The sequence below is a fragment of the Mesoplodon bidens genome, assembly GCF_964165515.1.
Source record: "Mesoplodon bidens genome assembly, chromosome: 8".
In the NCBI taxonomy this organism is placed as follows: Eukaryota; Metazoa; Chordata; class Mammalia; order Artiodactyla; family Ziphiidae; genus Mesoplodon; species Mesoplodon bidens.
The window spans coordinates 65,217,864-65,242,608 of NC_138165.1; the positions used below are offsets into that span (position 1 = coordinate 65,217,864).

At 37.7% G+C, this 24,745-nt stretch overlaps 1 protein-coding gene across 1 annotated transcript in view; it reads left to right on the forward strand.

The window, feature by feature from the left end:
- The window catches only part of FSIP2 (fibrous sheath interacting protein 2), a gene marked incomplete at both ends in the record, with an annotated part of 126,543 nt that overhangs the window by 50,184 nt on the left and 51,614 nt on the right, over window positions 1–24,745 (forward strand). Inside the window, one exon of the mRNA XM_081241752.1 lies at window positions 16,507–16,564. Coding sequence (XP_081097878.1) covers window positions 16,507–16,564 — 58 coding nt within the window. The remainder of the gene's footprint in view (window positions 1–16,506; window positions 16,565–24,745) is intronic.

The following is a 24,745-nucleotide window of genomic DNA, read 5'->3' on the forward strand; positions in this document are numbered from 1 at the left end:
TCCTTCCCTTCCTCTGCAATTTTTTGAAGAGTTCCAGAAGGTAGGTGTTAACTCTTCTCTAAATGTTTTACAGAATTCCCCTTTGAAGCTATCTGTTCCTGGACTTGTGTTCGCTGCAAGTTTTTAAATCATAGTTTCAATTTCAGTACTTGTGATTGGTCTGTTCATATATTCTGTTTCTTTTTGGTTCAGTATTGGAAGGTTGTACCTTTCTAAGAATTTGTCTGTTTCTTCTAGGCTGTCCATTGTATTTCTGTATGGTTGCTTGTAATAGTCTATTATGATCCTTTGTATTCCTGTGCTGTCAGTTGTAACTTCCTTTTTTCATTTCTAATTTTATTAATTGGGGCCCTCTCCCTTTTTTTCTTGATGAGTATAGCTAAAGGTTTATCAGTTTTTTTGTTCCAAAAGAACTAGCTTTTAGTTTCATTGATCTTTGCTGCTGTTTTATTTATCTCCATTTCATTTATTTCTGCTCTGATTTTTATGATTTCTTTTCCTTCTACTAACTTTGGGCTTTGTTCTTGTTTCTCTAAGATTGTATTGCTATAAACTTCCATCTTAGAACTCCCTTTGCTGTATCCCATAGGTTTTGGATTCTCTTTCTTTTGTTGTCATTTGTCTCTAGGTATTATTTGATTTCCTCTTTGATTTCTTCAGTGATCCATTGGTTGTTTAGTAACATATTGTTTAGCCTCCACGTGTTTGTGTTTTTTATAGTTCTTTTTCCTGTAATTGATTTCTAAACTCATAGCATTGTGGTCAGAAAAGATACTTGATATGATTTCAATTTTCTTAAATTTTCCGAGGCTTGATTTGTGACCCAAGGTGTGATCTATCCTGGAGAATGTTCCATGTGCACTTGAGAAGAAAGTGTATTCTGCTGGTTTGGGATGGAATGTTCTATAAATATCAAATCTATCTTGTCTGATGTGTCATTTAAGGCTTGTGTTTCCTTATTAATTTTCTGTCTGGATGATCTGCTATTAGTGTAAGTGGGGTCTTAAAGCCCCCCACTATTATTATGTTACTTTTGATTTCCCTTTTTATGGCCATTAGCATTTGCTTTATATATTGGTGCTCCTATGTTGGGTGCATATATATTTACAATTGTTATATCTTCTTGGAATGATCCTTTATCATTATGTAGTGTCCTTGTCTCTTATTTTAAAGTCTGTTTTGTCTGATATGAGTATTGCTACTGCAGCTTTCTTTGATTTCCATTTGCATGGAGTATCTTTTTCCATCCCCTCACTTTCAGTTTGTGTGTGTCCCAGGTCTGAAGTTGGTCTCTTATAGACAGCATATACACAATTCTTGTTTTGTATCTATTCAGCCATTCTGTGTCTATTGGTTGGAGCATTTAATCCATTTACATTTTAGGTAATTATTGATATGTATGTTCCTATTACCATTTTCTTAATTGTTTTGACTTTGTTTTTGTAAGTCTTTTTTCATCCCTTCCTCTTTTGTTCTCTTCTCTTGTGGTTTGATGACCATCTTTAGTGTTGTGTTTGGGTTGCTCTTTCTTTTTTGTGTGTGTATCTATTTTTTGGTTTGCATTTCCCATGAGGTTTTGATGTAGCCGTCTATATATATACAAGGTTGTTTTAAGTTGCTGGTCTCTCAATTTCAAATGTAATTCCCATTTCCTGTATTTGTACTCTCCACTTCTTATGTTTGCTGGTTTTGATATCATATTTGTGTATGGATGATTTCCTACTTTTACTATAGGTTTGCTTTTACCAGTGCACTTTCCAATTTGTGATTTCCTTGTTTCTAGTGTGGCTTTTTTTTTTTTTTTTTTTTTTTAACCTCACCTGCCTAGAGAAGTTCCTTTAGCATTTGTTGTAAAGCTGGTTTGGTGGTGCTGAATTCTCTTAGCCATTGCTTGTCTGTAAAGCTTTTGAATTCTCCATCGAATCTGAATGAGAGCCTTGCTGGGTAGAGTATTCTTGGCTGTAGGTTTTTCCCTTTCATCACTTTAAACATATCCTGCCACTCTGTTCTGGCTTGCAGAGTTTCCGCTAAAAAGTCAGATGATAACCATTAGGCATACCCTTGTATGTCGTTTGTTGATTTTCCCTTGTTGCTTTCAATAATTTTTCATTGTATTAATTTTTGTTCGCTTGATTAATATGTGTCTCAGCATGTTCCTTCTTGGGTTTATCCTGTATGGGACTCTCTGTGCTTCCTGGACTTGGGTGACTATTTCCTTTCCCATGTTAGGGAAGTTTTCTACTCTAATCTCTTCAAATATTGTCTCAGGCCCTTTCTCTTTCTCTTCTTCTGGCACCACTATAATTCAAATGTTGGTGTGTTTAATGTTGTCCCAGAGGTTTCTGAGACTGTCCTCATTTCTTTCTTTCTTTCTTTCTTTCTTTCTTTCTTTCTTTCTTTCTTTCTTTCTTTCTTTCTTTCTTTCTTTCTTTCTTTCTTTTTGTTTCTTTCTTTTTGTTTCTTTCTTTCATATTTATTTTTATTAGTTTCTGCTATATAACAAAGTGAATCAGTCATACATATACATCGGTTCCCACATCCCTTCCCTCTTGCATCTCCCTCCCTCCCACCCTCTCTATCCCACCCCTCCAGGCGGTCACAAAGCACCGAGCTGATCTCCCTGTGCTATGCGGCTGCTTCCCACTATCTATCTACCTTACCTTTGGTACTGTATATATGTCCATGCCTCTCTTTCGCTTTGTCACAGCTTACCCTTCCCCCTCCCCATATCCTCAAGTCCATTCTCAAGTAGGTCTGTGTCCTTATTCCTGTTTCACCCCTAGGTTCTTCATGACATTTTTTTTTTAATTCCATATATATGTGTTAGCATACGGTATTTGTCTTTCTCTTTCTGACTTACTTCACTCTGTATGACAGACTCTAGGTCTATCCACCTCATTACAAATAGCTCAGCTTCATTTCTTTTTATGGCTAAGTAATATTCCATTGTATATATGTGCCACATCTTCTTTATCCATTCATCCGATGATGGACACTTAGTTTGTTTCCATCTCCGGGCTATTGTGAATAGAGCTGCAATGAACATTTTGGTACATGTCTCTTTTTGAATTATGGTTTTCTCAGGGTATATGCCTAGTAGTAGGATTGCTGGGTCATATGGTAGTTCTATTTTTAGTTTTTTAAGGAACCTCCATACTGTTCTCCATAGTGGCTGTACCAATTCACATTCCCACCAGCAGTGCAAGAGTGTTCCCTTTTCTCCACACCCTCTCCAGCATTTATTGTTTCTAGATTTCTTGATGATGGTCATTCTGACTGGTGTGAGATGATATCTCACTGTAGTTTTGATTTGCATTTCTCTAATGATTAATGATGTTGAGCATTCTTTCATGTGTTTGTTGGCAGTCTGTATATCTTCTTTGGAGAAATGCCTATTTAGGTCTTCTGCCCATTTTTGGATTGGGTTGTTTGTTTTTTTGCTACTGAGCTGCATGAGCTGCTTATAAATTTTGGGGATTAATCCTTTGTCAGTTGCTTCATTTGCAAATATTTTCTCCCATTCTGAGGGTTCTCTTTTGGTCTTGTTTATGGTTTCCTTTGCTGTGCAAAAGCTTTGAAGTTTCATTAGGTCCCATTTGTTTATCTTTGTTTTTATTTCCATTTCTCTAGGAGGTGGGTCCAAAAGGATCTTGCTGGGATTTATGTCATAGAGTGTTCTGCCTATGTTTTCTTCTAAGAGTTTGATAGTTTCTGGCCTTACATTTAGGTCTTCAATCCATTTTGAGCTTATTTTTGTGTATGGTGTTATGGAATGATCTAATCTCATACTTTTACATGTCCCTGTCCAGTTTTCCCAGCACCACTTATTGAAGAGGCTGTCCTTTCTCCACTGTACGTTCCTGCCTCCTTTATCAAAGATAAGTTGACCATATGTGCGTGGGTTTATCTCTGGGCTTTCTATCCTATTCCATTGATCTATCTTTCTGTTTTTGTGCCAGGACCATCCTGTCTTGATTACTGTAGCTTTGTAGTATAGTCTGAAGTCAGGGAGCCTGATTCCTCCAGCTCCGTTTTTCGTTCTCAAGATTGCTTTGGCTATTCGGGGTCTTTTGTGTTTCCATACAAATTGTGAAATTTTTTTTTCTAGTTCTGTGACAAATGCCAGTGGTAGTTTGATAGGGATTGCATTGAATCTATAGATTGCTTTGGGTAGTAGAGTCATTTTCACAATATTGATTCTTCCAATCCAGGAGCATGGTACATCTCTCCATCTATTTGTATCATCTTTAATTTCTTTCATCAGTGTCTTATAATTTTCTGCATACAGGTCTTTTGTCTCCTTAGGTAGGTTTATTCCTAGATATTTTATTCTTTTAGTTGCAATGGTAAATGGGAGTGTTTTCTTGATTTCATTTTCAGATTTCTCATCATTAGTGTACAGGAATGCCAGAGATTTCTGTGCATTAATTTTGTATCCTGCTAGTTTACCAAATTCATTGATTAGCTCTAGTAGTTTTCTGGTAGCATCTTTAGGATTCTCTATGTATAGTATCATGTCATCTGCAAACAGTGACAGCTTTACTACTTCTTTTCCAATTTGGATTCCTTTTATTTCCTTTTCTTCTCTGATTGCTGTGGCTAAAACTTCCAAAACTAAGTAGAATAAGAGTGGTGAGAGTGGGCAGCCTTGTCTTGTTCCTGATCTTAGTGGAAATGGTATCAGTTTTTCACCATTGAAGAGGATGTTGGCTGTGGGTTTGTCATATATGTTCTTTATTATGTTGAGGAAAGTTCCCTCTATGCCTACTTTCTGCAGGGTTTTTATCATAAATCGGTGTTGAATTTTGTCAAAAGCTTTCTCTGCATCTATTGAGATGATCATATGGTTTTTGTCTTTGACTTTGTTAATATGGTGTATCACGTTGATTGATTTGCGATATTGAAGAATCCTTGCATTCCTGGAATAAACCCCACTTGATCATGGTGTATGATCCTTTTAATGTGCTGTTGGATTCTGTTTGCTAGTATTTTGTTGAGGATTTTTGCATCTATGTTCATCAGTGATATTGGCCTATAGTTTTCTTTTTTTGTGACATCCTTGTCTGGTTTTGGTATCAAGGTGATAGTGGCCTCGTAGAATGAGTTTGGGAGTGCTCCTCCCTCTGCTATATTTTGGAAGAGTTTGAGAAGGATAGGTGTTAGCTCTTCTCTAAATGTTTGATAGAATTCACCTGTGAAGCCATCTGGTCCTGGGCTTTTGTTTGTTGGAAGATTTTTTATCAGTTTCAATTTCAGTGCTTGTGATTGGTCTATTCATACTTTCTATTTCTTCCTGATTCAGTCTCGGCAGGTTGTGCATTTCTAAGAAGTTGTCCATTTCTTCCAGGTTGTCCATTTTATTGGCATAGAGTTTCTTGTAGTAGTCTCTCATGATCTTTTGTATTTCTGCAGTGTCAGTTGTTACTTCTCCTTTTTCATTTCTAATTCTATTGATTTGAGTCTTCTCCCTTTTTTTCTTGATGAGTCTGGCTAATGGTTTATCAATTTTGTTTATCTTCTCAAAGAACCAGCTTTTAGTTTTATTGATCTTTGCTATCGTTTCCTTCATTTCTTTTTCATTTATTTCTGATCTGATCTTTATGATTTCTTTCCTTCTGCTAACTTTGGGGTTTTTTTGTTCTTCTTTCTCTAATTGCTTTAGGTGCCGGGTCAGGTTGTTTACTCGAGATGTTTCCTGTTTCTTAAGGTGGGATACTTTTGCTATAAACTTCCCCATTAGAACTGCTTTTGCTGCGTCCCATAGGTTTTGGGTCGTCGTGTCTCCATTGTCATTTGTTTCTAGGTATTTTTTTTTTCCTCTTTGATTTCTTCAGTGATCACTTCGTTATTGAGTAGTGTATTGTTTAGCCTCCATGTGTTTGTATTTTTTACAGATGTTTTCCTGTAATTGATGTCTAGTCTAATAGCATTGTGGTCATTAAAGATACTTGATAAAATTTCAATTTTCTTAAATTTACCAAGGCTTGATTTGTGACCCAAGATATGATCTATCCTGGAGAATGTTCCATGAGCACTTGAGAAAAATGTGTATTGTGTTGTTTTTGGATGGAATGTCCTATAAATATCAATTAAGTCCATCTTGTTTAATGTATCATTTAAAGCTTGTGTTTCCTTATTTATTTTCATTTTGGATGATCTGTCCATTCGTGAAAGTGGGGTGTTAAATTCCCCTACTATGATTGTGTTACTGTCTATTTCCCCTTTTATGTGTGTTAGTATTTGCCTTATGTATTGAGGTGCTCCTATGTTGGGTGCATAAATATTTACAATTGTTATATCTTCTTCTTGGATTGATCCCTTGATCATTATGTAGTGTCCTTTTTTGTCTCTTCTAATAGTCTTTATTTTAAAGTCTATTTTGTCTGATATAAGAATTGCTATTCCACCTTTCTTTTGATTTCCATTTGCATGGAATATCTTTTTCCATCCCCTTTCAAACTGTATGTGTCTCTAGGTCTGAAGTGGTTCTCTTGTAGACAGCATATATATGGGTCTTGTTTTTGTATCCGTTCAGCCAATCTGTGTCTTTTGGTGGGAGCATTTAGTCCATTTACACTTAAGGTAATTATTGATATGTATGTTCCTATTCCCATTTCCTTAATTGCTTTGGGTTCGTTATTGTAGGTATTTTACTTCTGTTGTGTTTCTTGCCTAGAGAAGTTCCTTTAGCATTTGTTGTAAAGCTGGTTTGGTGGTGCTGAACTCTCTCAGCTTTTGCTTGTCTGTAAACGTTTTAATTTCTCCATCAAATCTGAATGAGATCCTTGCTGGGTAGAGTAATCTTGGTTGCAGTTTTCTCTCCTTCATCACTTTAATTATGTCCTGCCACTCCCTTCTGGCCTGTAGAGTTTCTGCTGAGAGATCAGCTGTTAACCTGATGGGGATTCCCTTGTGTGTTATTTGTTGTTTTTCCCTTGCTGCTTTTAATATGATTTGTGTTTAATTTTTGACAGTTTGATTAATATGTGTCTTGGCGTATTTCTCCTTGGATTTATTCTGTATGGGACTCTCTGTGCCTCCTGGACTTGATTAGCTATTTCCTTTCCCATATTAGGGAAGTTTTCCACTATAATCTCTTCAAATATTTTCTCAGTCCCTTTCTTTTTCTCTTCTTCTTCTGGAACCCCTATAATTCGAATGTTGGTGCATTTAATGTCGTCCCAGAGGTCTCTGAGACTGTCCTCTGTTCTTTTCATTCTTTTTTCTTTATTTTGCTCTGCATCAGTTATTTCCACTATTTTATCTTCCACCTCACTTATCCGTTCTTCTGCCTCAGTTATTCTGCTATTGATCCCATCTAGAGTATTTTTCAGTTCATTTATTGTGTTTTTAATCGATGCTTGATTCATCTTTAGTTCTTCTAAGTCCTTTTTAACTGTTTCTTGCATTTTGTCTATTCTATTTCCAAGATTTTGGATCATCTTTACTATCATTATTCTGAGTTCTTTTTCAGGTACACTGCCTATTACCTCTTCATTTGTTAGGTCTGGTAGGTTTTTATCTTGCTCCTTCACCTGCTGTGTGTTTTTCTGTCTTCTCATTTTGCTTATCTTACTGTGTTTGTGGTCTCCTTTTTGCAGGCTGCAGGTTCGTAGTTCCCATTGTTTTTGGTGTCTGTCCCCAGTGGGTAAGGTTGTTTCAGTAGGTTGTGTAGGCTTCCTGGTGGGGGGGGGACTAGTGCCTGTGCTCTGGTGGTTGAGGCTTGATCTTGTCTTTCTGGTGGACAGGTCCACGTCTGGTGGTATGTTTTGGGGTGCCTGTGGCCTTATTATGTTTTTAGGCAACCTCTCTCCTAATGGGTGGGGTTGTGTTCCTGTCTTGCTAGTTGCTTGGCATACGGTGACCAGCACTGTAACTTGCTGGTCGTTGACTGAAGCTGGGTTGTGGTGTTGAGATGGAGGTCTCTGGGAGATTTTTGGCGCTTGATATTATGTGGAGCTGGGAGGTCTCTTGTGGACCCGTGTCCTGAAGTTGGCTCTGCCACCTCAGAGGCACAGCACTGACTCCTGGCTGCAGCACCAAGAGCCTTTCATCTACCCGGCTCAGAATAAAAGGGAGAAAAAGTAGAAAGAAAGAATTAGTAGAAGAAAGAAAGGGAGAGAGAAAGAAAGGAAGAAGGAAAGAAAGGAAGAAAGAAGGAAGAAAGAAAAAAGAAAGAATGAAAGAAAGAAAGGAGGGACGGAGGGACGAAGGAAAGAAAGAAAGGAGGGAGGGAGGAAGGAAAGAAATAGAGTGAAAGGAAGAAGGGAGGGAGGGAGGAAAGAAAGAAGGAAAGAAAGGAGGGAGGGAGGGAGGAAGGAAAGAAAGAGAGAAAGAAAGAAAGGAGTGGAGGGAGGGAGGGAGGAAGGGAAGGTAGGAAAAAAAGGAAGAGCAGATAAAGTAAAATGGAATAAAGTATAAAATATAGTAGGGTTATTAAAATTAAAAAGTGATTACTGAAAAAAAACGGACAGATAGAACCCTGGGACATATGGTGGAAGCAAAGCTATACAGAGAAAATCTCACACAGAAGCATACACATACACATTCACAAAAAGAGAACGGGGGGAAAAAATCGAAAATCTTGCTCTCAAAGTCCACCTCCTCAATTTGGGATAATTCGTTGTAAAAAGAGGAAAAGGGGAAAAGTCTGAAATCTTGCTCTCAAAGTCCACCTCCTTAATTTGGGATAATTCGTTGTAAAGAGAGGAAAAGGGGAAAAAATCTTAAATCTTGTCCTCAAAGTCCACCTCCTCAGTTTGGGATGATTCGCTGTCCATCCATGCACTCCACAGACGCAGGGCACATCAAGCGGACCGTGGAGCTTTAATCCGCTGCCTCTGAGGCTGCACAGAGAGATTTCCCTGTCTCTTCTCTGCTCTCACAGCTCCCGGGTCTCAGCCTTGCACCTGGCCCCGCCTCTGCGTGTAGGTCGCCGGGGGCGTCCGTTCTTCGCTCAGACAGGACGGGTTTAAAGGAGCCGCTGATTCGGGGGCTCTGGCTCACTCAGGCAGAGGGGAGGGAGGGGCACGCAGTGCGGGGAGGGCCTGCGGCGGCAGAGGCCACCATGACGTTGCACCAGCCCGAGGCACTCCGTGCGCTTTCCCGGGGAAGCCGTCCCTGGGTCCCGGCATGCCGGCAGTGGCGGGCTGCACAGGCTCCCCAGAAGGGGGGGTGGACAGTGACCTGCGCTCTCACACAGGCCTTGTGGCGGCGTCAGCAGCAGCCCCAGCGTCCCACGCCCGTCTCCGCAGTCCGCGCCTTTAGCCGTGGCTTGCGCCCGTCTCTGGAGCTTCTTTAAGCAGCGCTCTTAATCCCCTCTCCTCGCGCACCAGGAAACAAAAGGGAAGAAAAAGTCTCTTGTCTCTTTGGCAGCTCTAGACTTTTTCCCCGGACTCCCTCCGGGCTAGTCGTGGTGCACTAACCCCTTCAGGCTCTCTTCCTGCCGCCAGCCCCAGTCCTCTCCCTGCTCTCCGCTCTGACTGAGACCCGATACCCAAGCCTCAGCTCCCAGCCCCGCCCGCCCCGGTGGCTGAGCAGACAAGCCTCTCGGGCTGGTGTGTGCCTGAGGGCACCGATCCTCTGTGTCGGAATCTCTCCACTTTGCCCTCCACACCCCTGTTGCTGTGCTCTCCTCTGCTACTCTGAAGCTTCCCCCTCCGCCACCCGCAGTCTCCGCCCACGAAGGGGCTTCTAGTGTGTGGAAACATTTCCTCCTTCACGGCTCCCTCCCACTGGTGCAGGTCCGGTCCCTGTTCTTTTGTCTCTGTTTTTTCTTTTTTTCTTTTGCCCTACCCAGGTATGTGGGGAGTTTCTTGCCTTTTGTGGGGTCTGAGGTCTTCTGTCAGCGTTCAGTAGGTGTTCTGTAGGAGTTGTTCCACGTGTAGATGAATTTCTGATGTATCTGTGGGGAGGAAGGTGATCTCCGCGTCTTACTCTTCCGCCATCTTCTTGCAGTCCTCATTTCTTTTCATTCTTTTTTCTTTATTCTATTCTACAACAGTGATTTCCACCATTCTATCTTCTAGCTCACTTATCCATTCTTCTTCCTCATTTATTCTCCTATCGATTCCTTCTAGTGTATTTTTCATTTCAGTTATTGTACTGTTCATTTCTGATTGTTCTTTAGTTTTTCTAGGTCTTTGTTAAACATTTCTTGTGTCATCTCGATCTGATTCTCCATTCTTTTTCTGAGATTTTAGATCATCTTTACTATAATTACTCTGAATTCTTTTTCAGGTAGATTTCCTATCTCCTCTTCATTTATTTGGTCTTGTAGGTTTTTATCTTGCTCCTTCTGCAACATATTTCTGTCGTCTCATTCTATCTAAGTTACTGTGTTTGTGGTCTCCTTTCCATGGGCTGCAGGATCATAGTTCCTCTTGCTTCTGGTATCTGCCCCTTGGTGGGTGAGGTTGGTCCAGGCTTCCTGGTGGGGGGGACAGGTGCCTGCCCTCTGGTGGGTGGAGCTCGGTGTTGTTTCTCTTGTGGGCCGGGCCATGTCTGGGGTGTGTTTTGGGGTGTCTGTGAGCTTAGTACAACTTTAGGCAGCTGTCTGCTGATGGGTAGGGCTGTGTTCCTGTCTTGCTGGTTGTTTGGCCTGAGGCATTCCAGCACTGGACCCTGCAGGCTGTTGGGTGGGGTTGGTTCTTGGTGTCAAAATGGGGACCTCCAAGAGAGCTCACGCCAATTAATATTCTCTGGGGCTTCTGCTACCAGTCCCGTTGCCCACACAGTGAGGTACAGCCAACTAACCCCCACCTCCCCAGGAGACCCTCCAAGACCCCTAGGTAGATCTAGCCCAGGTTCCTATGGAGGTACTACTTTATGCTGAGTCCCAATGCACATGAAACCTTGTGTGCACCCTCCAAGAGTGGAGCACCTGCACTCAAGCCCTCCTGGGCTTCAAGGCTAAATGCTCTGGAGGTTCTTCCTCCCCATGCCAGACCCTCATACTGTCTTGGAGTTTGGAGGGCTATTTTTATGTGGGAACATCCCTATGTAGCCTGTTTGGGTTTAATTTTTTTTTTTTTTTTTTTTTTGGTGCAAGGGCTGTTTTTAGTATGGATGACTGCCACCTCTTTTCTCAGTGTATGCCCTGTCTCTTTGATAGAGGGTTTGACTGGTGTTGTGCTGACTATAGCCTGCCCTGGATATTGAGTGGGGCCTCCCCTTTGCTCTCTGGTTGTCACTGCCCTGTCAGGGGCAGGATCTGCTCCCTAGTTGTTCACATAGAGGCCCCCAGATCTCTTTCTTAGCTGTGTTTCTGGTCTATGATATGAGGTAGGTGGGACTGGAGTGCTCCCATGGGGAGAGAAGCCACTGAGTATTCCACCTCTGGAGCTGTTCATCTGTGAGTGTGCTCTGTTGTGTCCCCTTTCGCCTATTGTGCGGGCTCACAAAGTATACTGTTGTTGGTACTGCTCTCAGTCCCAGCTTAACAATGGGTATACCAGCAATTGCTATTGACTCTCTGCCTGAGAACTATTCTTTTGAAAGACCTCTCCTCACCCACTTATCTGGAATGCCAGCTTGCTAATATGCAGATACCATATATGTGTGGATCTGTTTCTGATTTCTCTATTCTGTTCCAAAAGATCAGTTTATCATCGCACTAGTATCACACTGTTGATGATTCACAATGTCTTGACATCAGTAAGGAGAAGACATCTCATCCACCAGCTCCCATCTGCTACCACTTTTACCACTTTGTTCTACTTTTCTGGGAGTGCCTTGGCTAAATCTATCTTCCTCCATATAAATTTTAAATTGACCTGCCAGTCTCAGAAACACACGCAAACACACACAGCTGAGGTGTTGACTGAAACTGCATTGAAACTATAAATTAATAAGGGGAGAACAGATATCTGTACAATACTGATTCTCCCTAACAGCATAAATGGTCTATCACTCCATTTTATGGAAATTTCATGTCTTTAAGTTTAGTATTTTTGCCAGAAACATCTTACACATCTTTTTGTTATATTTGTTCCTAGGTACTAACTATTTCTATTGCTATTAAAAATGGTATATTCTCTAACTATTTGTTACTAATGTATAGAAATGTGATTGATTTTTATATGATTATGTGTCCAACAACCTTTTCAAATTCTCTAATTCTTATTCCTTATTTGTTGATTCTTTTGTTTTTTAATATAAACATATTACCAGTAAATAATGACAGATTAGTTACTTTATTTGCAATCTTAATATTTTTAAATTATTTCTTGTACTCTTCCCATTTCTAGGGCCTTCAGAGAAATGGTGAATATGATGAAAGTGGGCTTTTTGTCTTCTTTCTGATTTAAAATATTTTAAAATTATTCACCATTAAATATGATGCTTACCACAATATTTTGGTAGATACCAGGTTAAGAAAATGCCCTTCTATTTCTAATTTGCTAAGGTATATCAGTGAATGTTGACTTTTTAGTGCATCTCTTGTTGAGATGATCACTTTTTATTCTCAGAACAATCATTCATTCCTTGATTAAATCAAATTTATTCATCATGTATTATATATTTCTAGATTAGATTTTCCAGGATTTTCCAGGATTTTTCTTTTTTTTATTGATTTCTAATTGCTTTGTAGACTGAGAACATGACATTTATGTTACCAGCCTTTTGAAGTATCTGAAGAATTGCTTTATTGGCTTAGAGTACATGATTAAGTTGTTTAATGTCCTGTTTGAAAACAATGAATATTGTCAACTTTGAAATACAGTATTCTAAATATTTCCATTCAAATGAGATGTTTAGTTGTGTAGTTAAAATAGTCTGTATTCTTACTTTTTAAATTCTTTGTTCAAAAAATTATCAGGAATGATAAGATAGTTTTTCAACTCCTCTGTGTAGTTGTATCCATTTTTGCTTTTTTATTTCTTGATTGAGGTTATTAGTCATATCTAGGGTTATCTTGGTAACTTATTACCGAGTTAATAACTTAATATTATTATTATGTAGTGACCTTTGTCCTGAGCCATGCTTTCTGTCTTAAATTCAATTTGCCTGATGTTACTATAGTTGTATCAGCTTTCAATCTTAGAGTCTTTAGATGTTTAATTGTAGCTCTTACAAATACTTGACTTTGGATTTTGCTTTATTTTATTCAGTATTAGAATTTCTGATTTTTAACTGAGTTTAAACCATTTACATTTATGCTAATTACAGATATTTGGAAGATTTTTACTGCCTTATTTTTGCTTTCAGTTTGTTCTCCTTTTAAATATATATATATATATATATATTTTTTTTTTTTTTCCTTTCTTTCTTTCTTTTAAAATATTAAGTGTATTTTTAAATTCAGCTTTCCTTCTACTGTTTTGGAAATTTTTTACTATGTGTATATTTCTTTTGACAATTACCCTTAAATTTTAACATGTATACTTAAAGTAAAAGTCAAAGTTAGAATAATTTACTTCTACTCACTATCTCATATCATATTTAATAGTTTATCTGGTAAAAATTCAAGATTAAATTACTTTTCTATTTTATAGAAATTATGTTTCTATTTTTCTATTAAATTTCTATTTTTCAAGTTTTGTTTATATTTTATCACATGTTAACCATTTATTATTGTTCATCATTCCTTTTTTCATTTCATACTTTATAGAATCATCTTCATTTTTCCTAAAATACATCCATTCTTTAGAAATGTCATTAATATATATTTTGGGAGTAAAGTCTCAGATTTTATTTAATAAAACTGTATTTTATCCATGTTATGGGATATAATTATGGCTAGATATACCAGTTCTCAGGGACAGTTCTTTTTTTCTTAGCATTTTAAAAATACTGTTTTACTTAAATGATCTGCTTTCTGTTCTACTTAATTCCTATGTAAGTGGTCCTTCCTCCCACATCCCCCTCCCCACCTTCTCACCCCTGCCACACACATGCCACAGGCTGCTTTTAAGATCTTTCATCTGCTTTACTTTAGTATCACTATGATGAGCAGTTCTGGCCAAGTCTCAGCTGTTTTTCTCTCCTATGTTGCTTCTCATTTTCTTTATTCTTTTCTTCTGAAACGCCACTTATATACGTGTGTGTGTGTGTGTGTGTGTGTGTGTCTACTTCCACATCGTCTAAAAACCACGTTTTCCATTTCTCTCTATTGCATTCTGGTTAATTTCTTTGAGGTTGTCTTCCATTTCACCAATTCTCTCTTCAGTTGTATCTATTTTACTATTATATAAGTTTAATACACTTTTAAATTTGTTTGATTAAACATATATATATAACATAAAATTTCTCATTATTCAGATTTGATTGGACTTTTTTGATAGGTTCCATTCCTGTGATTTCCAATTACTTTATTTATTTAAACATATAAAATGCACATATTTTATATTCTATATTTGATAATTCCAATATCTGAAATATTTGTGGTCTAATTTTAATTATTTTTCCTAATAACTGGCATGTTGGTTTATTTCTTCATATTTGTCTATGTGTGAGTGGCAGGGATGTGTTGTTATACGTTAGCTTGTTTTTGAGAGAAATGCATCATGTTTGACAGAATTCCATACTTTGATAGGATGTATTACTATGTAGAAACTCAAACTGAACACATTAAATATGTACAGTTTTGCAAATATCAATTATACTTCAATAAAGCTGTTAAGTTTTTTTCATATGCTACTGCTAGGCATCTGGGAGAGCTATAAAAACAGGGTCATTTTAAATTTCTCATTTGGAGTTTTATGGACCATACAGTGAATTTAAACCTAAAAGTCACATAAGTGATAATATATGGTTATGAATTCTTCAGAGATATTATTCTTTTCTGCTGTTCTTCCTGTATCCACAGCTGATGCCAAGGCATAATTTGTTTGTGTCGCTACCTCTGTGGCATGATTTTTTTTAAGACAGCTCTTTCACCAAGGGTGTAGTTTTGTGGGATAAAGTATATTTTCACAAGCTCTAAGGTTTTATTTCCCATCTGGTTTGAGCCTGATATATGGTTTTAAATCCCCTGGCTATCCATTAAGTTTGCAGTTGTGGCCAATGGGTACAGGGCAGGCATCAGCTTCATCATTTGCTTACAATTCCATATGTGTGTTCCCCCCAATTTTTTACTCTCAAATATTTCTCTTACCTCCTTGAAAGCTTAGCTGTTTTTAAGAGGATGGTTTTAATATTTTACATAGAATTATAGGAAAATATTTTTAGAATATTTACTCCAGCATATTAATGAAACCACAGAAGAGTTTGTTTTTTATTTTGCTTTTACAATTATATTATCTTCACACTTAATTTCTCAGGTCTATGAATTCTTAATTTCAGGTACTGCTTCTCCAAATCTGAACACACACACAAAAACATATCTACACAAACAAAGTCAAAAAGTTTCATAGGATTTAAGTAAGACTTTTTTACACATCACTGGTACCTATTGGTTACTCATTTATTGGGAGAAACAAGAGTTACCACTTTAACTTGACTTAACAGGCTCAAATTACTAACACTACTTTCTGTAACCAGGACATTCTTTTGGTCTAAAATTTTTATTCATTTGTGTATTTGCATAATTAACACACCAAATCCAATGTGGAGGTGTTGTGCATAAAAATTTCTATGTCATCTGTATCCAGAATCTTTACTAAAATCCAGTAATGAAATCTAGCTAGATTACATACAAAGTGAGTGAGATGATGTTTGAGTGGGAAGAGATTAATGGCCAACAAATCAATGAATAAATGTTGAGGAAACATATTAATTACGTAGTATTCTCAAAAAATAAATGTTGGAGATATAGTGGGAAATTTACATCATAATCAGGGAGACAGAAGAGTAAACCTTTAATTACAGTATAGCATAATGAGTTTTATAATAGAATGGGTAGAATGCTTTAGGACCACTAGAGAAGAATATTTACTTAGTTTTAAGGAAGTCTTTCTAGAAGAGTTAACACAAGCTGACTGAGACCTAAAAGATAAGTTAAAGAGGGCATAGGGGGCTTCCCTGGTGGTGCAGTGGTTGAGAGTCCACCTGCCGATGCAGGGGGCACGGGTTCGTGTCCCGTTCCAGGAAGATCCCACATGCCGCGGAGCGGCTAGGCCCGTGCGCCATGGCCGCTGAGCCTGCTTGTCCCAAGTCTGTGCTCCGCAACGGGAGAGGCCACAACAGTGAGAGGCCCGCGTACTGCAAAAAAATTTTTAAAAAAGGAGGGCATAGGGTGCTCCAGCCAAAGGAAATGGCATAAACAAGGGCCCAGAGGCATGGAGAAGATGATACATTTAGGAAATAAGTTATTTTGAGCCTCTGATCCATAGAATACACGTGGAAGACTAGCCAGAGAAGACACTAGAGAAGTAGATAAGAACATCAGATTGTATGGTATATTTTATGCTTTGCAAAGAAATTTAGACTTCATTGTCAAGAGTCTCTGGAGGCTTTTAAACAAGACTGTGACAACAGAGAATAAAGAACTATTAGAGGATATTATCATTTTACAAGTTGTTGGGGAAGGATGCAAACTAATTATTTTCTTTTTCTGGTAAATAGGACCTCGGGCTCCTGCCACAGTCCAGGGTATTTTCCCTTCTTGTGTTTTCTCAAATACGTAAGTATCTAAGAAAATTAATGTATAATGATAAATTAATATTCTAATAAGTACGTGGGTCATATTAAAAAGCAAATACTTACATGGGACCCTCCATTTTTGTGCTTCTACTTAGACTTAGTGAAACGTTTGTCTTTTGCAAATTCTCCTCACTAAGCTTAAATTGTAAAGTAGACAAAGTTAATGTTCTTCCTTTCCCTTATTTCCTTACCCCACTGTGGTTCTACACTTACCCTATATTCAGTCTTCATGCCACTTTCAAGTATATCCAACCATGTCTTCTCCTCTTCAGGTAGATTTCCAGGATCTGGACTTGTCTCTTTGCCTTTCTCCCCTTTGAAACATTTACCTTTCCTTAAACCTTTTGAGATTACTGGCATCCTAAGGACAGATTAGTTTAGTTTTACTTTTTAAATTTTTAATTAGTCATTCCTAACCTAAAGTGTATTTGCCATATAATCCAAAATAATAATCTCTAATGATGGAACTTGCAAGTCTCTGGAGAAGAAATTTGGGGAGCCTGAGGGATTTTTATTCCTCAAACTGGTGGCAGCCTATTTCTGTTGGTGTCTATACATGGATTTCTCAACTTTAGAGACTATCATTTTAGACCCAACACCGTTGCCTTTTTTAAAAAATCAATAACTGAGGTCCAGGAAAGACTTTACAAACCCCAAATTCCTATGAAAATGATTGGATAGAGTTAAGTGGTACATGATGGTAAATGCTGTTGACATATTCAAACCAAGCTTTCTTGGAGGAAGGATCTTGACTTTAGGACTGATGAACATCAGTTTAACTGACTTACTGAGAGTTCATAGGATACACAGCACTATAATAGATGCAGAAAGAAGGAAACTGGATTAGTCTGGTTTAAAGAAATAGAACAAGGTGGAAGAATGGTGATCATTTGTACAAAATGGCCATTTTAATTTAGGTATTTGATAAATGTTTATTAAATATAAATACCTGCCTCTTTATAGAAGTGGTTAGAGGAAGATCATAATAAAGTCTTGAGTGCTGCCTCTTTATTTTTCTCCACCCAACATTATAGAACTACAGAGTCACTGAGATCTTCCATAGCAAATACTTTGGATACTTTTTCATTAAAATTCTTAGCTTGGTAAGATGAGTAACTCTGTGTATTACCTGGAGATTCTTCACCACGCCCTCCCAAATTGACAGGGAAAAATACTTTTAGTTGCAGCCAACCAGCCTAACATCCTGTCAGAATACAAACAAAACACAGCTAACAATACTTTCTGGTCTGACTCTGCCCATCATACACATTCACATTCTTCTCATTCTGATTTAATTCCAGATTTCGTAAGACTTTACTGTGGAGTCATTACATGTATTCTACCATCCACCCTATCTCTCCCTCCCTTTCGTCTATTGATTAGTTCTGTTTTTTCTAATGTTAATACAAAGACAGAAACATTTGTAAAATAGACATGGAAATTCAAGACCAAGAGAATGAGGACAAAGCAAGTATGATAGTAGTGGGCATAAACAGTTTCAATAATTATGCATTACACTTAGATAATGAATATATTTATATTATTGGGATGGAAGATGTAGGAAGTAACAGAGTGAAGAAGACAGTAAGTCTGCTTGCTACTTTCAATCTGTGGTCAGAAATTTATAGTTTACTTATTGGGCAATACTCTGATGTTTTGGAAGGGGAATGGTATGGTCAAATTAGCATACATGATGGATAACTCCAACAGAAATATATAAGAAAAATTGATGGCAAGAAACTAGGAACCAGTTCTAGAAGTCCATTAGTGGCCTGCACAAAGGCTTCATTTTGTGTTAGAGCGAGTAGGCCCAAATCCAAATGATTTTAAATGGGAATTTATTTATGTTCAAAGCATAATGCTAGATATTGGGTAGATACCACAAGGAAGAAACCTATGCCACTGTGATTGTGAGCTGTTCTTTTTCAAAGATACCCTGTTGGTGAGAAAGAGGATGGAAATAGGACAAGTTAAAACACCACAACGCTCAGTGTTCTTACCTAGATCATCTATTTTTCTTGAGTAAACACTCTGTGGAATGCTGAAAGCCTTTGGTTAATTTTCAGAGTTCTGAAAACTGAAAAAAATTGACTATGAAAACCATTTACTATAAAATAATGAAAAAATGTGTTAGTTTACCTATTGCTTTTAAGAAGGAGTAAATTTTCAGAGCTCTTTACTCTGCCATTTTCACTGATATCAACCTTTATCTGGTTATCACAGTTGTTTTTTAGTGGTCTTCTTTGAAGTTTTCTCAGTTATTTGATTATTTTTATTCTTAGGTCTTTTCTCTTTGTTTGGATATTTCTGCATGCCTTTGAGACAGAAAGTCTGTTGGAGTCAGGTACAGATATCAGTTAATACAATGGACTCCTTGAGTTCCATTTGGTGCCCACAGTATAATGTGAAGAGAATAGAAAAATGAATCTGGGAGAGTTAGGTTGCAGAATATCAAAAAGAAAGAAAAAAAAAAAACTGTGCTTAGGTTGACCTAAAAAAACAGATCCTGAAAAAATAAAGGAGACCAAAAGATAAAAACATGTCACTGACATTACCTTTCAGGCTCCAGGTTCCATATTGCAAAAAGTACTAGTCTGAGTATGGACTGTTGCTACAAAGCCCATGCCTGAGCTAAAACCAGGGAGGTTTTCATTTTCTGCCAAGATATAGGATATAATTCTCTGTCTTGCTGTTTCTCATAACTGAATTTTAGACTTTGGGAAATTTTTAATTTTATTTGTTTATTTAAAAGAATTTTTTATATTGGATTTACAGTGTTAGTTTCAGGTGTACAGCAAAGTGATTCAGTTATACATATACATATATCTATTTTTTTCAGATTTTTTTCCCATTAGGTTATTATAGAATATTGAGTAGAGTTCCCTGTCCTATACAGTAGGTCCTGTTAATTATCTATTTTATATATAGTAGTTTGTATATGTTAATCCCAAACTCTGAATTTATCCCTCCCGCCCATTTCCCCTTTGGTAACCAGAAGTTTGTTTTCAAAGTCTGTGAGTCTGTTTCTGTTCTGTAAGTAAATTCATTTTTATCACTTTTTAGACTCCACATATAAGTGATATCATATGATATTTGTCTTTGTCTGACTTACTACATTTGGTATGATAATCTCTAGGTTGATTCATGTTTGGCATTATTTCATTCTTTCTTGTGGCCGAGTAATATCCCATTGTATATATGTACCACATCTTCTTTATCCATTCCTCTGTCAGTGGACATTTAGGTTGCTTCTATGTCTTGGCTACTGTAAATAGTGCTGCAATGAATATTGGGGTGCATGTATCTTTTTGAAGTATGGTTTTCTCTGGATACATGTCCAGGAGTGGGATTGCTAAATCATATGGTAGTTGTATTTTTAGTTCTTTAAGGAACCTCCATTGTTCTCCATAGTGGTTGTACCAGTTTATATTCCCACCAACAGTGTAGGAGGGTTCCCTTTTTTCTACACCCTCTCCAGCATTTATTGTTTGTAGACATTGTTCTTTGGCTGCGCTGCAGCTTGTGGGATTCTAGTTCCCCAACCAGGGATCGAACCCATGCACACTGCAGTGGAACCACAAACTCCTAACCACTGGAAAGCCAGGGAATTCCTTGTTTGTAGACTTTTTGATGATGGCCATTCTGACCAGTATTGGTGATACTGGATTGTAGTTTTGATTTGCATTTCTCTAATAATTAGCAAAAATGTTGAACATCTTTTCATGTGCCTCTTGGCCATCTGTATGTCTTCTTTGGAGAAATGTCTGTTTAGATCTTCTGCCCATTTTTTCATTGGGTTATTTGATTTTTTAATATTGAGCTGCATGAGCTGTTCATATATTTTGGAGATTAATCCTTTGTCCATTGATTCATTTGCAAATAATTTCTCCCATTCTGAGGGTTCTCTTTTCGTCTTGTTTATAGTTTCCTTTGCTTTGCAAAAGCTTTTAAGATGCATTAGCTCCCATTTGTTTGTTTTTATTTCCATTACTCTAGGAGGTGAGTCAAAAAAGATCTTGCTGTGATTTATCAAAGAGTGTTCTTTCTATGTTTTACTCTAAGAGTTTTATAATGTCCCATGTTACATTTAGGTCTTTACTCCATTTTGAGTTTATTTTTGTGAACGTTGTTAGGGAGTTTTCTAATTTTATTCTTTTACATGTAGCTGTCCAGTTTTACCAGCACCACTTATTGAAGAGACTTTCTTTTCCATGTATATCCTTGCCTCCTTTGTCATAGATTAGGTGACCATAGATACATGGGTTTATATGTGGGCTTTCTATCCTGTTCCATTGATCTATATTTCTATTTTTGTGCCAGTACCATTCTGTCTTGATTACTGTAGTTTTGTAGTATTGTCTGAAGTCAGGGAGTCTGATTCCTTCAGCTCTGTTTTTTTCCCTCAAGACTGCTTTGGCTATTTGGGGTCCTTTGTGTCTCCACACAAATTTTAAGATTTCTTGTTCTAGTTCTGTGAAAAATGCCACTGGTAGTTTGATAGGGATTGCATTGAATCTGTAGATTGCTTTCTGTAGTATAGTCATTTTCACAATATTCTTCTAATCCAAGAACACGGTATATCGCTCACCATCTGTGTCATCTTTGATTTCTTTCCTCAGTGTCTTATAGTTTTCTGAATACAGGTCTTTTACCTCCTTAGGTAGGTTTATTCCTAGGTATTTTAATATTTTTGTTGCAATGGTGAATGGGATTGCTTCCTTAATTTATTTTTCCAATATTTTGTTGTTAGTGTATAGGAATGCAAGAGATTTCTGTGCATTTATTTTGTAGTCTGAAACGCTACCAAATTCATTGATTAGCTCTAGTAGTTTTCTGGTGGCATCTTTAGGATTATCTATGTATAGTATCATGTCATCTGCAAACAGTGACAGTTTTACTACTTCTTGTCAAATTTGTATTCCTTTTATTTCTTTTTCTTTGCTGATTGTCATGGCTAGGGCTTCCAAAACTATGTTGAATAATAGCAGCGAGAGTGGACATCCTTGTCTTGTTCCTGACCTTAGAGGGAATGCTGTCAGCTTTTCACCATTGAGAATGATGTTTTCTGTGGGTTTGTCATATATGACCTTTATTATGTTGAGGTAGGTTCCCTCTATGCCCACTTTGTGGAGATTTTTTATCATAAATGGGTGTTGAATTTTTCAAAAGCTTTTTCTGCATCTATTGAGATGATCATATGGTTTTTATTCTTCAATTTTTAATGTGGCGTATTACATTGTTTTGCATGTATTGAAGAATCCTTGCATCCCTGGGATAAATCCAACTTCATCATGGTGTATGATCCTTTTAATGTGTTGTTGGATTCTGTTTGCTAGTATTTTGTTGAATATTTTTGCATCTATATTCATCAGTGACACTGGTCTGTAATTTTCTTTTTTTGTGATATCTTTGTCTGCTTTTCATATCAGGGTGATGGTGGCCTTGTAGAATGAGTTTGGGAATTTTCTTTCCTCTGCAGTTTTCTGGAAGAGTTTGAGAAGGATTTGTTTTAGCGCTTCTCTAAATGTTTGATAGAAGTGGCCTGTGAAGCCATCTGGTCCTGGGCTTTTGTTTGTTGGAAGATTTTTAATCACAGTTTCAATTTCATGACTTGTGATTGGTCTGTTCATATTTTCTATTTCTTCCTGGTTCAGGCTTGGAAGGTTATACCTTTCTAAGAGTTTGTCCATTTCTTCCAGGTTGTCCATTTTATCAGCATAGAGTTGCTTGTAGTAGTCTCTTATGATGCTTTGTATTTCTGCAATGTCTGTTTTAACTTGTCCTTTTTCATTTCTAATTTTATTGATTTGAGTCCTCTCCCTCTTTTACTTGATGAGTTTGGCTAAAGGTTCACCAATTTTATCTTCTCAAAGGACCAACTTTTAGTTTTATTGATCTTGCTACTGTTTTCTTTTTTTCTATTTCATTTATTTCTGGTCTGATCTTTATGAATTTTTTCCTTCTACGAACTTTGGGTTTTCTTTGTTCTATTTTCTCTAGTTCCAGTAGGTGTAAGGTTAGATTGTTTATTTGAGACTTTTCTTGTTTCTTGAGATAGGATTGTATTGCTATAAACTTCCTTCTTAGAACTGCTTTTGCTGCATTCCATAGGTTTTGGGTCATGTTTTCATTGTCATTTTCTCTAGGTATTTTTTGATTTCCTCTTTGATTTCTTCAGTGATCTCTTGGTTATTTAGTAATGTATTGTTTAGCCTCCATGTGTTTATGTTTTTTACATTTTTTCCCCATAAAATTTCTAATCTCATAGTGTTGTGGTTGGAAAAGGTGCTTGATATGGTTTCAATTTTCTTAAATTTACTGAGGCTTGATTTGTGACCCAAAATGTGATCTATCCTGGAGAATGTTCCATGTGCACTTGAGCAGAAGGTGTAATCTGCTGTTTTTGGATGGAATGTCCTATAAATATCAATTCAATCTATCTGGTCTAGTGTGTTATTTATAGCTTGTGTATCCTTATTAAGTCTGTGTCTGGATGATCTGTCCATTGGTGTAAGTGTGGTGTCAAAGTCCCTCACTATTATTGTGTTACTTTCGATTTCCTCTTTTATAGCTGTTAGCATTTGCCTTATGTATTGAGGTGCTCCTATGTTGGGTGCATATATATTTATAATTGTTTTATCTTCTTCTTGGATTGATCCCTTGATCATTATGTAGTGTCCTTCCTTGTCTCTTGTAACAGACTTTAAAGTCTATTTTACCTAAAACAAGTATTGCTACTCCAGCTTTCTTTTGATTTACATTTGCATGGAATATCTTTTTCCATCCCCTTATTTTCAGTTTCTATGTGTCCCTAGGTCTGAAGTGGGTCTCTTTTAAACAGCATATATATGGGTCTTGTTTTTGTATCCATTCAGTGAGCCTGTGTCTTTTGGTTGGAGCATTTAATCCATTCACTTTTAAGGTAGTTATTGATATGTATGTTCCTATTACCATTTTCTTAATTGTTTTGGGTTTGTTTTTTTTAGGTCCTTTTCTTCTCTTATGTTTCCCTCTTAGAGGCTTGTGCAAGCTTCATGATGGGAGGGACTGGTGGTGGGTAGAGCTGGGTGTTGCTCTGTTGGGCAGAGCTCCGTAAAACTTTAATCCTTTTGTCTGCTGATGGGTCGGGCTGGCTTCCCTCCCCTGTTGGTTGTTTGGCCTGAGGTGACCCAGCTCTGGAGTCTACCTGGCTCTTTCGTGGGGCTCATGGCGGACTCTGGGAGGGCTCACACCAAGGAGTACTTCCCAAAACTGCTGCCAGTGTCCTTGTCCCTGTGGTGAGCCACAGCCACCCCCCACCTCTACAGGAGACTCGCCAACACTAGCAGGTAGGTCTGGTTCAGTCTCCTATGGGGTCACTGCTCCTTGCCCTGGGACCTGATGCACACACTACTTTGTGTGTGCCCTCCAAGAGTGGAGTCTCTGTTTCCCCAAGTCCTGTCAAAGTCCTGCAATCAAATCCCACTAGCCTTCAATGTCTGATTCTCTGGGAATTCCTCCTCCTGTTGCCAGACCCCCAGGTTGGGAAGCCTGCTATGGGGCTCAGAACCTTCACACCAGTTGGTGGACTTCTGTGGTTTAAGTGTCCTCCAGTTTGTGAGTCACCCACCCAGCAGCTATGGGATTTGATTTTATTGTGATTGCACCACTCCTACCATCTCATTGCAGCTTCTCCTTTGTCTTTGGATGTGGGGTATCTTTTTAAGTGAGTTCTAGTGTCTTCTTGTTGATGATTGTTCAGCAGTTAGTTGTGATTCCGGTGCTCTCGCAAGAGGGAGTTGAGAGCATGTCCTTCCACTCTGCCATCTTGAACCAATCTCCAATATCTGTCTCTAGGTATTTTTTGATTTCCTCTTTGATTTCTTCAGTGATCCCTTTGTCCTTTAGTCACATATTTTTTAGCCCCTACTTGCTTGTGGTTTTTATAATTTTTTTTTCTTGTAGTCAATTTCTAATCTCATAGAGTTATAGTTGGAAAAGATGCTTGATATGGTTTCAATTTTCTTAAATTTAGCAGGGCTCACTTTGTGGCCCCACATATTGTCTATCCTGGATAATGTTCCATATGCACTTAAGAATGTGTATCCTGCTGCTTTTGGATGGAATGTCCTATAAATATCAATTAAGTCTATATGGTTTAATGTGTCATTTAAAGCCTGTG